Source organism: Bos grunniens, chromosome X (genome assembly GCF_055505025.1).
Source record: "Bos grunniens cultivar Pamir isolate PY7600 chromosome X, Bosgru_T2T1.0, whole genome shotgun sequence".
Classification (NCBI taxonomy): domain Eukaryota; kingdom Metazoa; phylum Chordata; class Mammalia; order Artiodactyla; family Bovidae; genus Bos; species Bos grunniens.
This window is the reverse complement of record NC_141194.1, coordinates 47710929-47728648: the sequence shown is the minus strand read 5'-3', so window position 1 is coordinate 47728648 and position 17720 is coordinate 47710929. Positions and strand designations below refer to the sequence as shown.

At 39.0% G+C, this 17720-nt stretch overlaps 1 protein-coding gene across 5 annotated transcripts in view; it reads left to right on the top strand.

Moving 5' to 3' along the window:
- The window catches only part of VSIG4 (V-set and immunoglobulin domain containing 4), a 99041-nt gene extending 81720 nt beyond the window's left edge, over nucleotides 1-17321 (top strand). For all 5 annotated transcript variants that reach the window (XR_015159929.1, XR_015159928.1, XM_086390133.1 and 2 more), the window contains one exon: nucleotides 12226-17321. Coding sequence is in view for 3 of the 5 variants with exons in the window: in XM_086390130.1 (XP_086246256.1) it covers nucleotides 12226-12262 (37 nt within the window). In the remaining 2 variants the exon portion in view is untranslated. The remainder of the gene's footprint in view (nucleotides 1-12225) is intronic.
- Nucleotides 17322-17720: the final 399 nt, after the last annotated feature.

Genomic DNA, 17720 nt, shown 5'->3' with positions numbered 1-17720 from the left:
TGAACATTGGGTACACGTGTCTCTTTCAATTCTGGTCTCCTCAGTGTGTATGCCCAGCAGTGGGATTGCTGGGTCGTATGGCAGTTCTATTTCCAGTTTTTTAAGGAATCTCCACACTGTTCTCCATAGTGGCTGTACTAGTTTTCATTCCCACCAACCGTGTAAGAGGGTTCCCTTTTCTCCACATCCTCTCCAGCATTTATTGCTTGTAGAATTTTCAGTTCAGTTCAGTTGCTAAGTCGTGTCCAACTCTTTGTGACCCCATGAATAGCAGCATGCCAGGCCTCCCTGTCCATCACCAACTCCCAGAGTTCACTCAGACTCACATCCATTGAGTCAGCGATGCCATCCAGCCATCTCAACCTCTGTCGTCCCCTTCTCCTCCTGCCCCCAATCCTTCCCAGCATCAGAGTCTTTTCCAATAAGTCAATTCTTTGCATGAGGTGGCCAAAGTACAGTAGACTTTTGGATCACAGCCATTCTGACTGGCATGAAATGGTACCTCATTGTGGTTTACATTTGCATTTCTCTGATAATGAGTGATGTTGAGCATCTTTTCGTGTGTTTGTTAGCCATCTGTATGTCTTCTTTGGAGAAATGTCTATTTAGTTCTTTGGCCCATTTTTTGATTGAGTCGTTTATTTTTTTGGAATTGAGCTGCAGGAGTTGTTTGTATATTGTTGAGATTAGTTGTTTGTCAGTTGCTTCATTTGCTATTATTTTCTCCCATTCTGAAGGTTGTCTTTTCACCTTGCTTATAGTTTCTTTTGTTGTACAGAACCTTTAATTTTAATTAGATCCCATTTGTTTATTTTTGCTTTTATTTCCATTACTCTGGGAGGTGGGTCATAGAGGATCCTGCTGTGATTTATGTCAGAGAGTGTTTTGCCTATGTTCTCCTCTAAGAGTTTTATAGTTTCTGATCTTATGTTTAGATCTTTAATCCATTTTGAGTTTATTTTTGTGTATGCTGTTAGAAAGTGTTCCAGTTTCATTCTTTTACAAGTGGTTGACCAGTTTTCCCAGCACCACTTGTTAAAGAGATTGTCTTTTCTCCATTGTATATTCTTGCCTCCTTCGTCAAAGATAAGGTGTCCATAGGTGCGTGGATTTATCTCTGGGCTTTCTACTTTGCTCCATTGATCGATATTTCTGTCTTTGTGCCAGTACCATACTGTCTTAATGACTGTGGCTTTGTAGTAGAGCCTGAAGTCAGGCAGGTTGATTCCTCCAGTTCCATTCTTCTTTCTCAAGATTACTTTGGTTATTCTAGGTTTTTCGTGTTTCCATACAAATTGCGAAATTATTTGTTCTAGCTCTGTGAAGAATACCGTTGGTAGCTTGATAAGGATTGCATTGAATCTATAGATTCCTTTGGGAAGTATATTCATTTTCACTATATTGATTCTTCCGATCCATGAACATGGTATATTTCTCCATCTATTAGTGTCCTCTTTGATTTCTTTCACCAGTGTTTTATAGTTATATATATATATATATATATATATATATATATATATATATATATATCTTTAGTTTCTTTAGGTAGATATATTCCTAAGTATTTTATTCTTTTTATTGCAATGGTGAATGGAATTGTTTCCTTAATTTCTCTTTCTATTTTCTCATATTAGTGTATAGGAATGCAAGGGATTTCTGTGTGTTGATTTTATATACTGCAACTTTATTATATTCATTGATTAGCTCTGGTAATTTTCTGGTGGAGCCTTTAGGATTTTCTATGTAGAGGATCATGTCATCTGCAAACAGTGAGAGTTTTACTTCTTCTTTTCCAATTTGGATTCCTTTTATTTCTTTTTCTGCTCTGATTGCTGTGGCCAAAACTTCCAAAACTATGTTGAATAGTAGTGGTGAAAGTGGGCACCCTTGTTTTGTTCCTGACTTTAGGGGAAATGCTTTCAATTTTTCACCCTTGAGGATAATGTTTGCTGTGAGTTTGTCATATATGGCTTTTATTATGTTGAGGTATGTTCCTTCTATTCCTGCTTTCTGGAGAGTTTATCATAAATGGATGTTGAATTTTGTCAAAGGCTTTCTCTGCATCTATTGAGATCATCATATGTCTTTTATTTTTCAATTTGTTGATGTGGTGTATTACATTGATTGATTTGTGGATACTGAAGAATCCTTGCATCCCTGGGATAAAGCCCACTTGGTCATGGTGTATGATCTTATTAATGTGTTGTTGGATTCTGATTGCTAGAATTTTGTTAAGGATTTTTGCATCTATGTTCATCAGTGATATTGGCCTGTAGTTTTCTTTTTTTGTGGCATCTTTGTCAGGTTTTGGTATTAGGATGATGGTGGCCGCGTAGAATGAGTTTGGAAGTTTACCTTCCTCTGCAACTTTCTGAAAGAGTTTGAGTAGGATAGGTGTTAGCTCTTCTCTAAATTTTTGGTAGAATTCAGCTGTGAAGCTGTCTGGACCTGGGCTTTTGTTTGCTGGAAGATTTCTGATTACAGTTTAAATTTCCATGCTTGTGATGGGTCTGTTGAGATTTTCTATTTCTTCCTGGTTCAGTTTTGGAAAGTTGTACTTTTCTAAGAATTTGTCCATTTCTTCCACGTTGTCCATTTTATTGGCATATAATTGCTGATAGTAGTCTCTTATGATCCTTTGTATTTCTGTGTTGTCTGTTGTGATCTCTCCATTTTCATTTCTAATTTTATTGATCTGACTTTCTCCTTTTGTTTCTTGATGAGTCTGGCTAATGGTTTGTCAATTTTATTTATCCTTTCAAAGAACCAGCTTTTGGCTTTGTTGATTTTTGTTTCACCAGCTAAAGTCTACCTTGTGGGCTGACATCATTCATTCCAGATTCAAGTAATTTTACCTGTTGTCAAACAGGTATTTGCTTAGATTTGGAAAAACAGTTCACTAGAATGTATATCTAAGTGTTGTGCTAAAACTATGTGACTACCACCAGAGAAGTGTATCTGCTCTTGAAAAAAGTTAAGATAGAATTGAAAAGATATCTATCTCTGAATTCTAAATGACCAGTTAAAAGACATTCTAAGATTCCATGCTAACTGCAATCATGTTTTTCAGTATCCTGGAATGCTTTCTGGAGAACACAGGACTTCAAATTAATCCTCCAAATACTCGTATAGGTGCAATGAAATGAAAAGAGGATGGTGTTAGTAGCGGGGGCAGCAGCTTAAACCAAGATATTACCAACATTAAAAAACATATAATGTGAGAATTGCGAGTTAAGTTTTATTTGAGGCAAAATGAGGACTTCAGCCTGGGAGATAGTACCTCAGATAGCTCTGACAAACTTCTCCAAAGAGGTAGGCGGAAAGGTCAGTACATGTGTGATTTTGGTGAAAAGGGAATACATGCAAACAAGCACATATTTTTCCAGAAGGTTTCTTCTAGTCTCATGAAACTTTATTAATCCCAAGGAACAGTGTCACCATGAAGAATTTTAGTGTTTTTCTAGATATGAGGAGATACAATAACCTGGCTCATAAAATCAGCTCCTGAAAATATCTAACTAGCTAAAGACCCATCCATTCTGAAGGAGATCAGCCCTAGGATTTCTTTGGAAGGAATGATGCTAAAGCTGAAACTCCAGTACTTTGGCCACCTCATGCAAAGGGTAAACTCTTTGGAAAAGACTCTGATGCTGGGAGGGATTGGGGGTAGGAGGAAAAGGGGACAACAGAGGATGAGATGGCTGGATGGCATCACTGACTCGATGGACGTGAGTCTGAGTGAACTCCGGGAGTTGGTGATGGACAGGAAGGCCTGGCATGCTGTGATTCATGAGGTCGCAAAGAGTCGGACATGACTGAGCGACTGAACTGAGCTGAAAGACCCATCCTGACAGTTTACTGGAGCACAGAGCACCTCATTTGATCTCCTGTGGCCTCAGCCTGCAATGGCTTGGAGAGGTGCTTGGGTTGCCAGCCAGAGATTGGGCTGGGTCGCAGCCATGAAAGCACCAGATCCTAGCCACTAGACCAGGGGTCAGTGACAAAGGCCCTGGCCCTTTGGCTTTGCAGAAAAGAATTTCCACTATAATAGAAAGTAGTGAAGATAGTAAAGTACTTAATAAGAGGAAAAAAAGTACAGTACATGTGGATAAGCACATGGGTGAATTCAGTGAGAGAAAGTCACTGAGTTGTGCCCTTGCAGCAGTTTCAATTACTTCTATGGAGCATATCTTCTTTGTTTCATTTGGCCAATCATTTTGATTTGCCTGAGTCACAGTCCATATTTGGTATATCTCAGTGTTAACTAAAAAATATAGTCACAACCTGAAATTAGAGAGTTATTTTATTTGTTGGGAATGTTTAGGACTCTGCGCCCAGAAAACTGCTCCAAAGAGGAAGGAGAGGGAGTCAAGTTAGTTTGTAACAGAGGGGGCAGGCAGTCTGAACATCAAAGATCAAGTATCAAGTTAAGGAATGTAGCATTCTATGTATAGGAAGATACAAGTCTGGGCTCACTAAATTCATTCTTGTCATATGCACCTCAGCTATCTGGGGCCAAGCCTGTTTCCTTGTTCACCCTGCTTCTTGCATCACCCCAGCTCCTCAGCAATCACCATGAGGTGGTAGTGGTGGCAGCATTTGCTGGATCACAATTTTGGGAGCCCTAATTCACATTTGGAGACCAGAAATCGCTGATGGCTATGACATTTCTTATTTATTAATATGGCAGGAGATATTTTCATTTCACATCAGGACCTCTCATCTGTGTGCATGCATCTCTTAGCCAAGGTGGATTTTACTGAAAAGGCATCTGGGTAGAACATCCCTTGACATAATTCCCCTTTGGCTTCCAAAGAGCCTTTCTGTGTATGTGTGGTCAAGGAGGTCTCCTGATGTCAAGAACAAGAAATATGTGGTCTGAGCAGGGCCTAGCCTCCTCTCATAATTATCCTGCTATTCAGAGTTTTGGTCCATAAGGAATGAATCTCCAATTGCTTTACTGGGGGGTGGGGGGCCTTCTGTTTCCTGCCTCAATTTCTGTTCTCCATGCTGAACTCCTTTCAGGGGTATTGAATGTCAGGAGCTTCATCAGCACATGAGTTAATCCTTATAGAAGTTGAGGGCAAGTGCCCATTGCCAGTGTCAATTTGTACTTGACAAGATAAAGGTTAACCTGGGATAACATACTGGGACAAGGGGTGAAAGCAAGAGGTAAGAGGCCCCAAATGCTGAAATTAAAAGCAAGATAGCATGGATAGTACTTTAGTATACAGCTGCTATCTACTAACTGAATGCAAATCTTGCATTTTTAAAAATTTGACTTTTGGAAAAATAACCTTAGTATTTTGTAAGTATTTATAAGAAATGTATAAATGTTTATAGCTTGGTACCACCTGAGGATATGTGGGAGTCTCAGCAGAGAGGGGAGATCTCTCTTAGAGACAGAAACACACATAAAGTGATAGAGATGCAAGACACAAAAAGAAAGAACATTTAGAGAATAACAGTAGCAGATCCCTAAGTCTATGCCTAAGGTCAAGAAATACAAACAGAAAAAGTCAGTTATCAAAGAGAAGCATCTAAAAGCAGAAGAATGCCTTAAGGTCATTGAACAAGGAACACTTCCAAACACATTCTATGATATCACCATCACCCTGAAACCAAAACCAGACAAAGACAACAGAAAAAAGAAAACTACAGGCTAATATCACTGATGAACCTAGATGAAAAAATCCTCAAAAAATGTTAGCAAATAGAACTCAGCAACACATCAAAAAGCTCATACACCATGATCAAGTTGAGTTTATACCAGGAATGCAAAGATTCTTCAATATATATAAATCAAACAATGTGATACACCATATTAACAAATTGAAAGATAAAAATCATATGATCATCTCAATAGATGCAGAAAAAGCCTTTGACAAAATTCAGCACCTATTTATGAGTAAAACTTCAAAAATGGGCATAGAAGGAACCTACCTCAACATACTAAAGGCCATGTATGAGAAGCCCACAGAAAACATTATTCTCAATGGTGAAAAAATTGAAAGCGTGCCCCCTAAGATCAGGAACAAGACAAGGGTGTCCACTTTCATCACTGTTAATCAATATAGTTCTGAAAGTCCTAGCTACACCAATCAGAGAAGAAATAAATAAATAAAAAGAATCCATATCAGAAAAGAAGAAGTAAAGCTCTCACTATTTTCAGATGACATGGTATTATACATAGAAAACCCTAAAGATGCTATAAGAAAATTACTAGAGCTAATCAGTGAATTTAGCAGAGTTGTAGGATAGAAAACCAATACACAGAAATCAACTGCATTTCTATATATTAACAATGAAAAATGACAAAGAGAAATTAAGGAATGAATCCCATTCACCATTACAACAAAAAGAATTAAATATCTAGGAATAAACTTACCTAAGGAGACAAAAGAACTGTACAGAGAAAATCATAAGGCACTAATGAAAGAAATCACAGATGACGTAAACAGATGGAGAGATATTTAGTGTTCCTTGGTAGGAAGAATCAATATTTTGAAAATGACTCTGCTACCAAAGGCAGTCTACAGATTCAATGTGATCCCTGAAAATTACCAATGGCATTTTTCACAGAATTAGAAAAAATATTTCACAATTCATATGGAAACACAAAAGATCTTGAATAGTCAAATCAATCTTGAGAAAGAAGAATGAAGCTGGAAGAATCAACCTTCCTGATTCAGATTATACTACAAAGCCACAGACATCAAGAGTGTATAGCACTGGCACAAAAACAGAAATATAGATCAATGGAACAAGATAGAAAGCCCAGAAATAAACCCATGCGCCTATGGGTGCCTTATTGTTGACAAAGGAGGCAACAATATACAATGGGGCAAAGACAGATTCTTCAATAAATGGTGCTGGGAAAACTGGACAGCTACATGTAAAAGAGTGAAATTGGAACATTTCCTAATATCATACACAAAGATAAGCTCAAAATGCATTAAAGACCTAAATGTAAGATGAGAAACTATAAAACTCTTAGAGGAAAACATAGGCAGAACACTCGATGAGATAAATCAAAGCAAAATCCTTTATGACCCACCGCCTAGAGTAATGGAAATAAAAACAAAAGTAAACAAGTGGGACCTGATTAAACTTAAAAGCTTTTTCACAGCAAGGAAGGTAAAAGGTAAAAAGCCCTTTTACCTTTTATAAAAAAGGTAAAAAGCCCTCAGAATGGGAGAAAATAATAGCAAATGAAACAACTGACAAAGGATTAAATTCCAAAATACACAAGCAGCTCATACAATTGAATGCCAGAAAAAAAAAAAAAAAAACCCAATCAACAAGCAGTAAAAAGACCTAAACAGACATTTATCTAAAGAACACATACAGATGGCTAACAAACACATGAAAAGATGCTAATCATTGCTCATTATTTAAAAATGCAAATCCAGAGGGATGGTACGGGGAAGGAGGAGGGAGGAGGGTTCAGGATGGGGAGCACGTGTATACCTGTGGCGGATTCATGTTGCTATATGGTAAAACCAATACAATATTGTAAAGTTAAAAAATAAAATTAAATTAGGTCCCATTTGTTTATTTTTGCTTTATTTCCGATATTCTGGGAGGTGGGTCATAGAGGATCCTGCTGAGATGTATGTCAGAGAGTGTTTTGCCTATGTTCTCCTCTAGGAGTTTTATAGTTTCTGGTCTTATGTTTAGATCTTTAATCCATTTTGAGTTTATTTTTGTGTATGGTGTTAGAAAGTGTTCTAGTTTCATTCTTTTACAAGTGGTTGACCAGTTTTCCCAGCACCACTTGTTAAAGAGATTGTCTTTAATCCATTGTATATTCTTGCCTCCTTTGTCAAAGATAAGGTGTCCATACGTGTGTGGATTTATCTCTGGGCTTTCTATTTTGTTCCATTGATCTATATTTCTGTCTTTGTGCCAGTACCATACTGTCTTGATAACTGTGGCTTTGTAGTAGAGCCTGAAGTCAGTTAGGTTGATTCCTCCAGTTCCATTCTTCTTTCTCAAGATCGCTTTGGCTATTCGAGGTTTTTTGTATTTCCATACAAATTGTGAAATTATTTGTTCTAGCTCTGTGAAGAATACTGTTGGTAGCTTGATAGGGATTGCATTGAATCTATAGATTGCTTTGGGTAGTATACTCATTTTCACTATATTGATTCTTCCAATCCATGAACATGGTATATTTCTCCATCTATTAGTGTCCTCTTTGATTTCTTTCACCAGTGTTTTATAGTTTTCTATATATAGGTCTTTAGTTTCTTTAGGTAGATATATTCCTAAGTATTTTATTCTTTCCGTTGCAATGGTGAATGGAATTTTTTCCTTAATTTCTCTTTCTGTTTTCTCATTATTAGTGTATAGGAATGCAAGGATTTCTGTGTGTTGATTTTATATCCTGCAACTTTACTATAGTCATTGATTAGTTCTAGTAATTTTCTGGTGGAGTCTTTAGGGTTTTCTATGTAGAGGATCATGTCATCTGCAAATAGTGAGAGTTTTACTTCTTTTCCAATTTGGATTCCTTTTATTTCTTTTTCTGCTCTGACTGCTGTGGCCAAAACTTCCAAAACTATGTTGAATAGTAATGGTGAAAGTGGGCACCCTTGTCTTGTTCCTGACTTTAGAGGAAATGCTTTCAATTTTTCACCATTGAGGATAATGTTTGCTGTGGGTTTGTCATATATAGCTTTTATTATGTTGAGGTATGTTCCTTCTATTCCTGCTTTCTGGAGAGTTCTTAAAAGCTTCTGCACATCAAAGGAAACTATCAGCAAGGTGAAAAGACAGCCTTCAGAATGGGAGAAAATAATAGCAAATGAAGCAACTGACAAACAACTAATCTCAAAAACATACAAGCAACTCCTCCAGCTCAACTCCAGAAAAATAAATGACCCAATCAAAAAATGGGCCAAAGAACTAAATAGACATTTTTCCAAAGAAGACATACAGATGGCTAACAAACACATGAAAAGATGCTCAACATCACTCATTATCAGAGAAATGCAAATCAAGACCACTATGAGGTACCATTTCACACCAGTCAGAATGGCTGCTATCCAAAAGTCTACAAATAATAAATGTTGGAGAGGGTGTGGAGGAAAGGGAACCCTCTTACACTGTTGGTGGGAATGCAAACTAGTACAGCCACTATGGAGAACAGTGTGGAGATTCCTTAAAAAACTGGAAATAGAACTGCCTTATGATCCAGCAATCCCACTGCTGGGCATACACACTGAGGAAACCAGAAGGAAAAGAGACACGTGTACCCCAATGTTCATCGCAGCACTGTTTATAATAGCCAGGACATGGAAGCAACCTAGATGTCCATCAGCAGATGAATGGATAAGAAAGCTATGGTACATATACACAATGGAGTATTACTCAGCCATTAAAAAGAATACATTTGAATCAGTTCTAATGAGGTGGATGAAACTGGAGCCTATTATACAGAGTGAAGCAAGCCAGAAGGAAAAACACCAATACGGTATACTAATGCATATATATGGAATTTAGAAAGATGATAACAATAACCCTTTGTACGAGACAGCAAAAGTGACCCTGATGTATGGAACAGTCTTATGGACTCTGTGGGAGAGGGAGAGGATGGGAAGATTTGGGACAATGGCATTGAAACATGTAAAATATCATGTATGAAACGAGATGCCAGTCCAGGTTCAATGCACGATACTGGATGCTTGGGGCTAGTGCACTGGGACGACCCAGAGGGATGGTATGGGGAGGGAGGAGGGAGGAGGGTTCAGGATGGGGAGCACATGTATACCTGTGATGGATTCATTTTGATATTTGGCAAAACTAATACAATTATGTAAAGTTTAAAAATAAAATAAAATTTTAAAAAAATAAATTACCTTAAGGCATGGGAAAAAAAATTAAATTAAATTAAATTAAAATAAAAAAAATTTAAAAAATGCAAATCAGGGGGCGGACCTAAGATGGCAGAGGAATAGGACGGGGAGACCACTTTCTCCCCCACAAATTCATGGAAAGAACATTTGAGTGCTGAGCAAATTCCACAATACAACTTCTGAACCCTGGCAGAGAATACCAAGCACCCAGAAAGGCAACCCATTCTCTTCAAAAGGAGGAAGGACAAAATATGAAAGATAAAAAGAGAGACAAAAGAGTTAGGGACAGAGACCTGGTCTGGGGAGGGAGTCATGAAAGAGGAGAAGTTTCCAAACACCAGGAAACCCTCTCACCGGCAGGTTTGTGGAGAGTTTTGGAATCTCCAAGGGCAACATAACCGGGAGGAAAAAACAAACAAACAAACAAACCCACAGATTACACGCCTAGCCGAAACTCTCAGCGGAGAGGTAGCCCAGACGCTGGAGTCTGCCAGCAGTGAGCTGAATGGGGGCTGAACAGGGAGGTCTAGGCTGCATACTTAGGGTGGGGACCAGGCCTGAATGCCCTGAGAACAATCTGAGGGAGCTAAGGTGAGATAGCAACCCAAACTGCGATAGCCAGAGGAAAAAAGAAAAAAAAGAGAGAGAGAACTTTCCCACAACAGCCTGGCCTGCTCACAGAACAAAGGATTGAGCGAACACCAAAGGAGAGCTAGCCGAATGCAGATCAGCCCCTTCCCCCACTGGAGGCAGAGAGGCAGGCAGGCTGCAGCCAGAGCCAGAAGGTGAGAGGCAATCTTGACCCCAGAGATGGCATCCTCCACCAAACTGTGAGTAGGCTCCCAGTTACTAACCAGTCTTCCTGGGATCCTGGACAGTTGACATCCACCAGGATGGTGGCAATCAGAGATCAGCCCTCCAAAGGAGACACACGGCATACCTGAGACAGTGCTCTTGTGGTGCACCCAGGAAACCAAGTGCCTGGGACTGGGGAGGTGATAAGATGCACCACCAAATTGGGAGTGTGCTCGCCAAGCACCTGGTCGCCTGAGCTGCTTGGACCTTGGAAGGGCACAAAAAGCAGGCCCAACCGAGTCTGTGCCTTTGTGGGGTACCTGAGAACCTGAACCTGAGTGGCTTAGGACTGGGAAGTGCACCCAACCCAGGGCCCACTTTAGACAGTTCCGCTGCAGAACAGTCTGAAGCCTGGGCAGTGTAGACTGGGAAAGCACACATACTGAGAGTGTGGGGCAAACCCAGTGTGGCCGAGACACTGCAAGAACTCCCCACACATGCCAGTGATATTTGTTTGCAGTGTTTCTCCCTCCCCACAGTACAACTAAACAAGTTAGCCTAAATAAGTGACCACCTTCGCCCCCTTGTGTCAGGGCGGAAATTAGACACTGAAGAGACTTGGAAACAGAGGAAGTCAAAATAAACAAAGAAGAGGGAACTGCTCTGGAAGTGACAGGTGCAACAGATTAAAACCCTGCAGTTAGCACTGACTATACTAGAAGGGGCCTATAGACCTTGAGAAGAAGTATAAGCTGGAACAAGGAACTATCTGAAACTAAACTGGCACCACACTGCCCTCAACAGCTCCAGAGAAATTCTAAGATATATTTTACTATTATCATTTTTTAATTTTTAAATTCCTTATTACTCCTTTAATTTTCATTTTTATAACCTACTATTACCTTGCAAAAAAAAGACCCTATTTTTAAAGCAAATTTCACATATATATTTTTTATAATTTTGTGATTGATTTTGTTTTGTATTTTTAATATAGTATTTTTGAGAGTCTAACCTCTAATCTAGATTTTTAATCTTTGCTTTTTGTTTTTTGTTATCAATTTTGCACCTTTAAGAATCCAATCTTTAGTATCCATTTTTACGTAGGAGTGTGATTACTAGCTTGATTGCTCTCTCCCTCTGTTGACTCTCCTTTTTCTCTCCCAGGTCACCTCTATCTCCTCCATCCCCCTTCTCTTCTCTACACAACTCTGTGAATCTCTTTGGGTGTTCTGGGCTGTGGAGAACACTTAGGGAACTGATTACTGGCTAGATCTGTTTCTCTCCTTTTGACTCCCCCTCTTCTCCTCCTGGTCACCTCTATTTCCTTCCTCCCTCTTTTCTTCTCTATGTAGCTCCGTGAACCTCTCTGAGTGTTCCAGATGGTGGAGAGCATATAAAGAATTGATTATTGGCTAGATTGCTCTCTCCCTGCTTGATTCCCTGTCTTCTCCTCCTGGTGACCTTGATCTCCCTCCTCCCTCTTCTCTTCCCCATGTAACTCTGTGAACCTTTCTGGGTGTCCCGCACTGTAGAGAATCTTTTTGCCATTAACCTAGATGTTTTATCATAGGTGCTGTATGGATGGAGAAGTCTTAAGGCTACTGTAAAAATAAGACTGAAAACCAGAGGCAAGAGGCTTAAATCCCAAACTTGAGAACTCCAGAATACTCCTGACTCCAGGTAACATTAATTGATGAGAGCTCATCCAAAAGGCTCCATAGCTACACTGAAACCAAGCTCCACTTAAGAACCAACAAGTTTCAGAGCAAGACATATCGAGCTAATTCTCCAACAATGTCGGAACATAAACCTGAGCATTAAAGTACAGGCAGCCAAAAGTCACATCAAACCCATGGACACCTCAAAACCCACTACTGGACACTTCACTGCACTCCAGAGAGGAGATCCAGCTCCTCCCACCAGAATGTCAACGTAAGCTTCCCTAACCAGGAAACCTTGACAAGCCACTCGTCCAACCCCACCCACAGGGAGCAACCTCCACAATAAATAGGAACCACAAAGAACCAGCATACAGAAAGGCCACCAAAACACAGCAATATAAACAAGATGAAAAGGCAGAGAAATATTCATCAGGTAAAGGAACATGATAACTGCCTACCAAACCAAACAAAAGAGGAGGAGATAAGGAGTTTACCTGAAAAAGAATTCAAAATAATGATAGTAAAAATGATCCAAAATCTTGAAAGCAAAATGGAGTTACAGATAAATAGTCTGGTGACAAGGATTGAGAAGATGCAAGAAATGTTTAACAAGGATCTAGAAGAAATAAAAAAGAGTCAATCAATAATAAATAATACAATAACTGAGATAAAAAAAAAAAAAAAAACTCTGGACAGAACCAAGAGTAGAATAACTGAGGCAGAAGATAGGATAAGTGAGGTGGAACATAGAATGGAAGAAATAAATGAAGCAGAGAGGAAAAAAGAAAAAAGAATTTTAAAAAATGAGGACAACATCAGAGACCTCTGGGACAATGTCAAACATCCCAAAATTCAAACCATAGGAGTCTCAGAAGAAGAAGACAAAAAGAAAGGCCATGAGAAAATACTTGAGGACATAATAGTTGACAACTTCCCTAAAATGAAGAAGGAAATACCCACCCAAGTCCAAGAAACTTAGAGAGTCCCAAACAGGATAAACCCAAGGCAAAACACCTCAAGATACATATTAATCAAATTAACAAATATCAAACACAGAGCAAATATTAAAAGCAGCAAAGGAAAAGCAACAAATAACACAAGGGGATTCCCATAAGGATAACAGCTGATCTTTCAATAGAAACTCTTCAGGCCAGAAAGGAATGGCAGGACATACTTAAAGTGATGAAAGAGAAAAACCTACAACCCAGATTACTGTACCCAGCAAGGATCTTATTCAAATATGAAGGAGAAATCAAAAGCTTTACAGACAAGCAAAAGTTGAAAGAATTCAGCACCACCAAACCAGCTCTTCAACAAGTACTGAAGGATCTTCTCTAGACAGGAAATACAAAAAAGGTTTAAAAACTCGAACCCAGAACAACAAAGTAAATGGCAATGGGATCATACTTATCAATAATTACCTTAAATGTAAATGGGTTGATGCCCCAGCCAAAAGATAAAGACTGGCTGAATGGATACAAAAACAAGACCCCTGTATATGTTATCTACAAGAGAACCACCTCAAAACAGGGGACACATACAGACTGAAAATGAAGGGCTGGAAAAAGATATTTTACACAAATGGAGACCAAAAGAAAGCAGAAGTAGCAATGCTCATATCAGATAAAATAGACTTTGAAATAAAGTTTGTGAAAAGAGACAAAGAAGGACACTACATAACGATCAAAGGATCAATCCAAGAAGAAGATATAACAATTATAGATATATATGCACCCAACTTAGGAGCACCTCAATATGTAAGGCAAATGCTAACAAGTAAAAAAGGGGAAATTATCAGTAACACAAAAATAGTGGAAGACTTTAATACCCCACTCACACCTATGGATAGATCAACTAAACAGAAAATTAGCAAGGAAACACAAACTTTAAATGATACAATGGACCATTTAGATCTAATTGATATCTATAGGACATTTCACCCCAAAACAATGAATTTCATCTTTTTCTAAAGTTCACATGGAAACTTCTCCAGGATAGATCACATCCTGGGCCACAAATCTAGTCTTGGTAAATTAAAAAAGCATTGAAGTCATTCCAAGCATCTTTTCTGATCACATTTCGGTCAGATTAGATGTCAATTACAGGAAAAACTATTAAAAATACAAACATATGGAGGCTAAAGAACACGCTTCTGAATAACCAACAAACCACAAAAGTCAAAAAAGAAATCAAAATATGCATAGAAATGAATGAAAATGAAAACACAACACAAAATCTATGGGGTGGAGTAAAAGCAGTGCTAAAGGGAAGGTTCAAAGCAATACAAGCTTACCTCAAGAAACAAGAGAAAAGTCAAAGAAATAACCTAACTTTACATGTAAAGCAACTAGAAAAGGAAGAAATTAAGCACCCCAGGTTTAGTAGAAGGAAATAAATCATAAAAATTAGGGCAGAAATAAACAAAGGAGACCATAGCAAAAATCAACAAAGCTAAAAGCTAGTTCTTTGAGAAGATAAGTAAAATAGAAAAAACATTAGCCAGACTCCTCAAGAAACAAAGGGAGAAGAATCAAGTCAACAAAATTAGAAATGAATATGGAGTAATGGCATTGAAACATGTAAAATATCATGTATGAAACGAGATGCCAGTCCAGGTTCAATGCACGATACTGGATGCTTGGGGCTGGTGCACTGGGACGACCCAGAGGGATGGTATGGGGAGGGAGGAGGGAGGAGGGTTCAGGATGGGGAACACATGTATACCTGTGGTGGATAAAAATATTTAGAAAAAATAAAAAATAAAAAAGTGAAAAAAAAATAAAAAAATAAAAATCCAAATTCAAAAACTAAAAGAAGGGGAGTTTAAGTATAGCTGTCCCCATCAAATCTTGCAACATGCTCTTTTCGTAATAAATATTTGCTCTTTTCGTAATAAATATTCTAAATACTGATCTGGCTGGAACTACTGCGATGCTTCGTCATTGGTGCCTGGAGCAATTAAATGCAAAACCATTAGTTAAATGGAAGGACCTCCTCTCAGGACAATGGAAGGGTCCTGACCCATTATTAACTAGCGGTCGAGGATGTGCTTGTATTTTTCCACAGGATGCACATTTTCCAATTTACATCCGGGACAGGCTGATTTGCCATGTTGCAGTCTCCCAGACATCAAGTTCCCCCATTGCTTCGATCACAAAAGAGGAGCCCGCCTGAAGGGGAGGCAAGATAAACATCGAGATCCCGGTGGGACCGACGGGGCTGCTGCAGTGCGAACTCCAACCAGAAAATAATTCTACTTATTCTGTTTTGGCTTGTCTACCCTCTCCTTATGTTTTTCTCTTTACCAATGATTCTGGAAAACTTAATGTACATGTGACTTTTCACTGGTGGACCCAATGCAGTGACTTGTGAACAATGCATGCTCTCATCTTGTTTAAACCCTCAATATAATGTTTGCTCCTTTGTAGTGTTACAATGTCCACCTTATCTTATGATGTAACCACTTATTGATAATAACTATAGTCTTGCTGTATTACAACGACTTCAGGATTTAATGCGATCGTGACGATTTGTGGGCTTACTTATTTTAGGAATATCAGCTTTAATAGCAGCAATTGCTTCTGTTACTGTGGCAGCAATATCATTGACTCAACAAGTGCATACTGCCCAATATGTTGATACCATGTCTAAAAATGTTTCTTTAACTCTAGCAACACAGAAAGTTATAGATAGAAAATTGGAGATGAGAGTAGATGCCTTAGAAGAGGCAATAATGCATATTGGGACTGAGTTACAGGCTTTAAAAGTGAAAATGGCTCTGTCTTGCCACGCTGATTACCGGTGGATATGCGTGACATCTTTAAAGGTAAACGAGACAGATTATGAATGGGAAAAAATCAAAAAACATATCTCAGGTGTTTGCAACAGCTCTGACATTGGCCTGGACTTAGGGAAAGTTCATAATCAAATACAGACCCTGGAACACTCTCGACTGGATTTTACCGCCGCTGGAGCAGCTAATGACTTATTTCACACCTTCTCTAACTTTACTTCTGGAAAAAACATTCTGTCTAATATCTTTAGTTCTAATTTTGCTTCTCATAATCATTCTTCCTTGTATTGTCAGGATTCTTCGGCAGAACATTTAAAAGCTCGCGACTGAGCTGCATCTGGCTGTTTTAAGAAATAAAAAAGGGGGAGATGCGGGGAGCGAGCTCCGCCCCTGGCAAAGGTCATGAGGAAGGAGGCTTGGCATACGCAAAGGCGGGATCAAGCCTCAGGAGTCTCCCTGGAAATTCTCGAGCAATCTACCCCCCAAACCAGAGTCTGCCTACTTTCTGCTTTGTGCTTTCACCTACACCTCTGACTTTACGGGGGGCTGTCCCCCACTACCTCTCTGAAAAAAAGGGTTAGCTTACAGCTCCAGTTAATAATTCCTGGGTGTGACAGTGTTTCAACCTACAAACTCCCTTGGAAGTCCTCTAGCCTGCCTGAATAGGTTTTTCCGGCCACATGTGATTGCTCAGAGCCTCCAAACTGTGAGAGGCATGAGATGTTCTAAACTGTCTAAATACAGATTCCTTTGAGCAGTTAAAAGATTGATTAGAAATTGTATTGGTGAAGGGATTTTCACTTGTTGGGCCAATGTTTGCTGCTAAGTCTCCATATCCCTTACCTGCTGTGTCCCTGGCAGTGTATTGATTAATATAATTGGTGTAAATAGTAGCTTTAATGTTTGTAACCTGGGACCCTTGAGTTAATTCTTTTTCTTGTTATAGCCCACCACACCTTTGCTCTGTAGGAATGCAACTTTATCTAATGCTTTTTGGAGGCTGGCGCCTGACTTTAGAATAATCACCTTTAGAGAAAAAGGCCTCCGGGCCAGAAGATGATGCAAATCACCTAAACTTTTGCATATGATAAGTTTGCAGGAAGAAAGCCTGGCTTACTGCATGACTCTACCCCTTCCCCCATTATCCTCTATGCATAACTTAAGGTATAAAAACTACTTTGGAAAATAAAGTGCGGGCCTTGTTCACCAAAACTTGGTCTCACCATGTTGTTCTTTCTCTTACCTTCTGGCTGAATTATTCAGCCTCTTCTCTCCACTGAATTTCCTCACTGAGCTATCCTCATTCTATTACTCTTTATATCCTTAATTAACGTTTAATTAAGCAATTGTTTCCTGATCCTCGCCGACGCCGTCCCCGCTTCGAATTCCCTGGATCCACCGGGGCTGGACCCCGGCAAGAAATCCTTTGCATTCCTATACACTAACAATAAGAAAACAGAAAGCAGAATTCAGGAAACAATTCCATTCACCATTGCGGTACATGGAATAAAATACTTAGGAATAAATCTACTTAAAGAAACAAAAGACCTATATAAAGAAAACTATAGAACAGTGATAAAGGAAATCAAAGATGACACAAATAGATGGAGA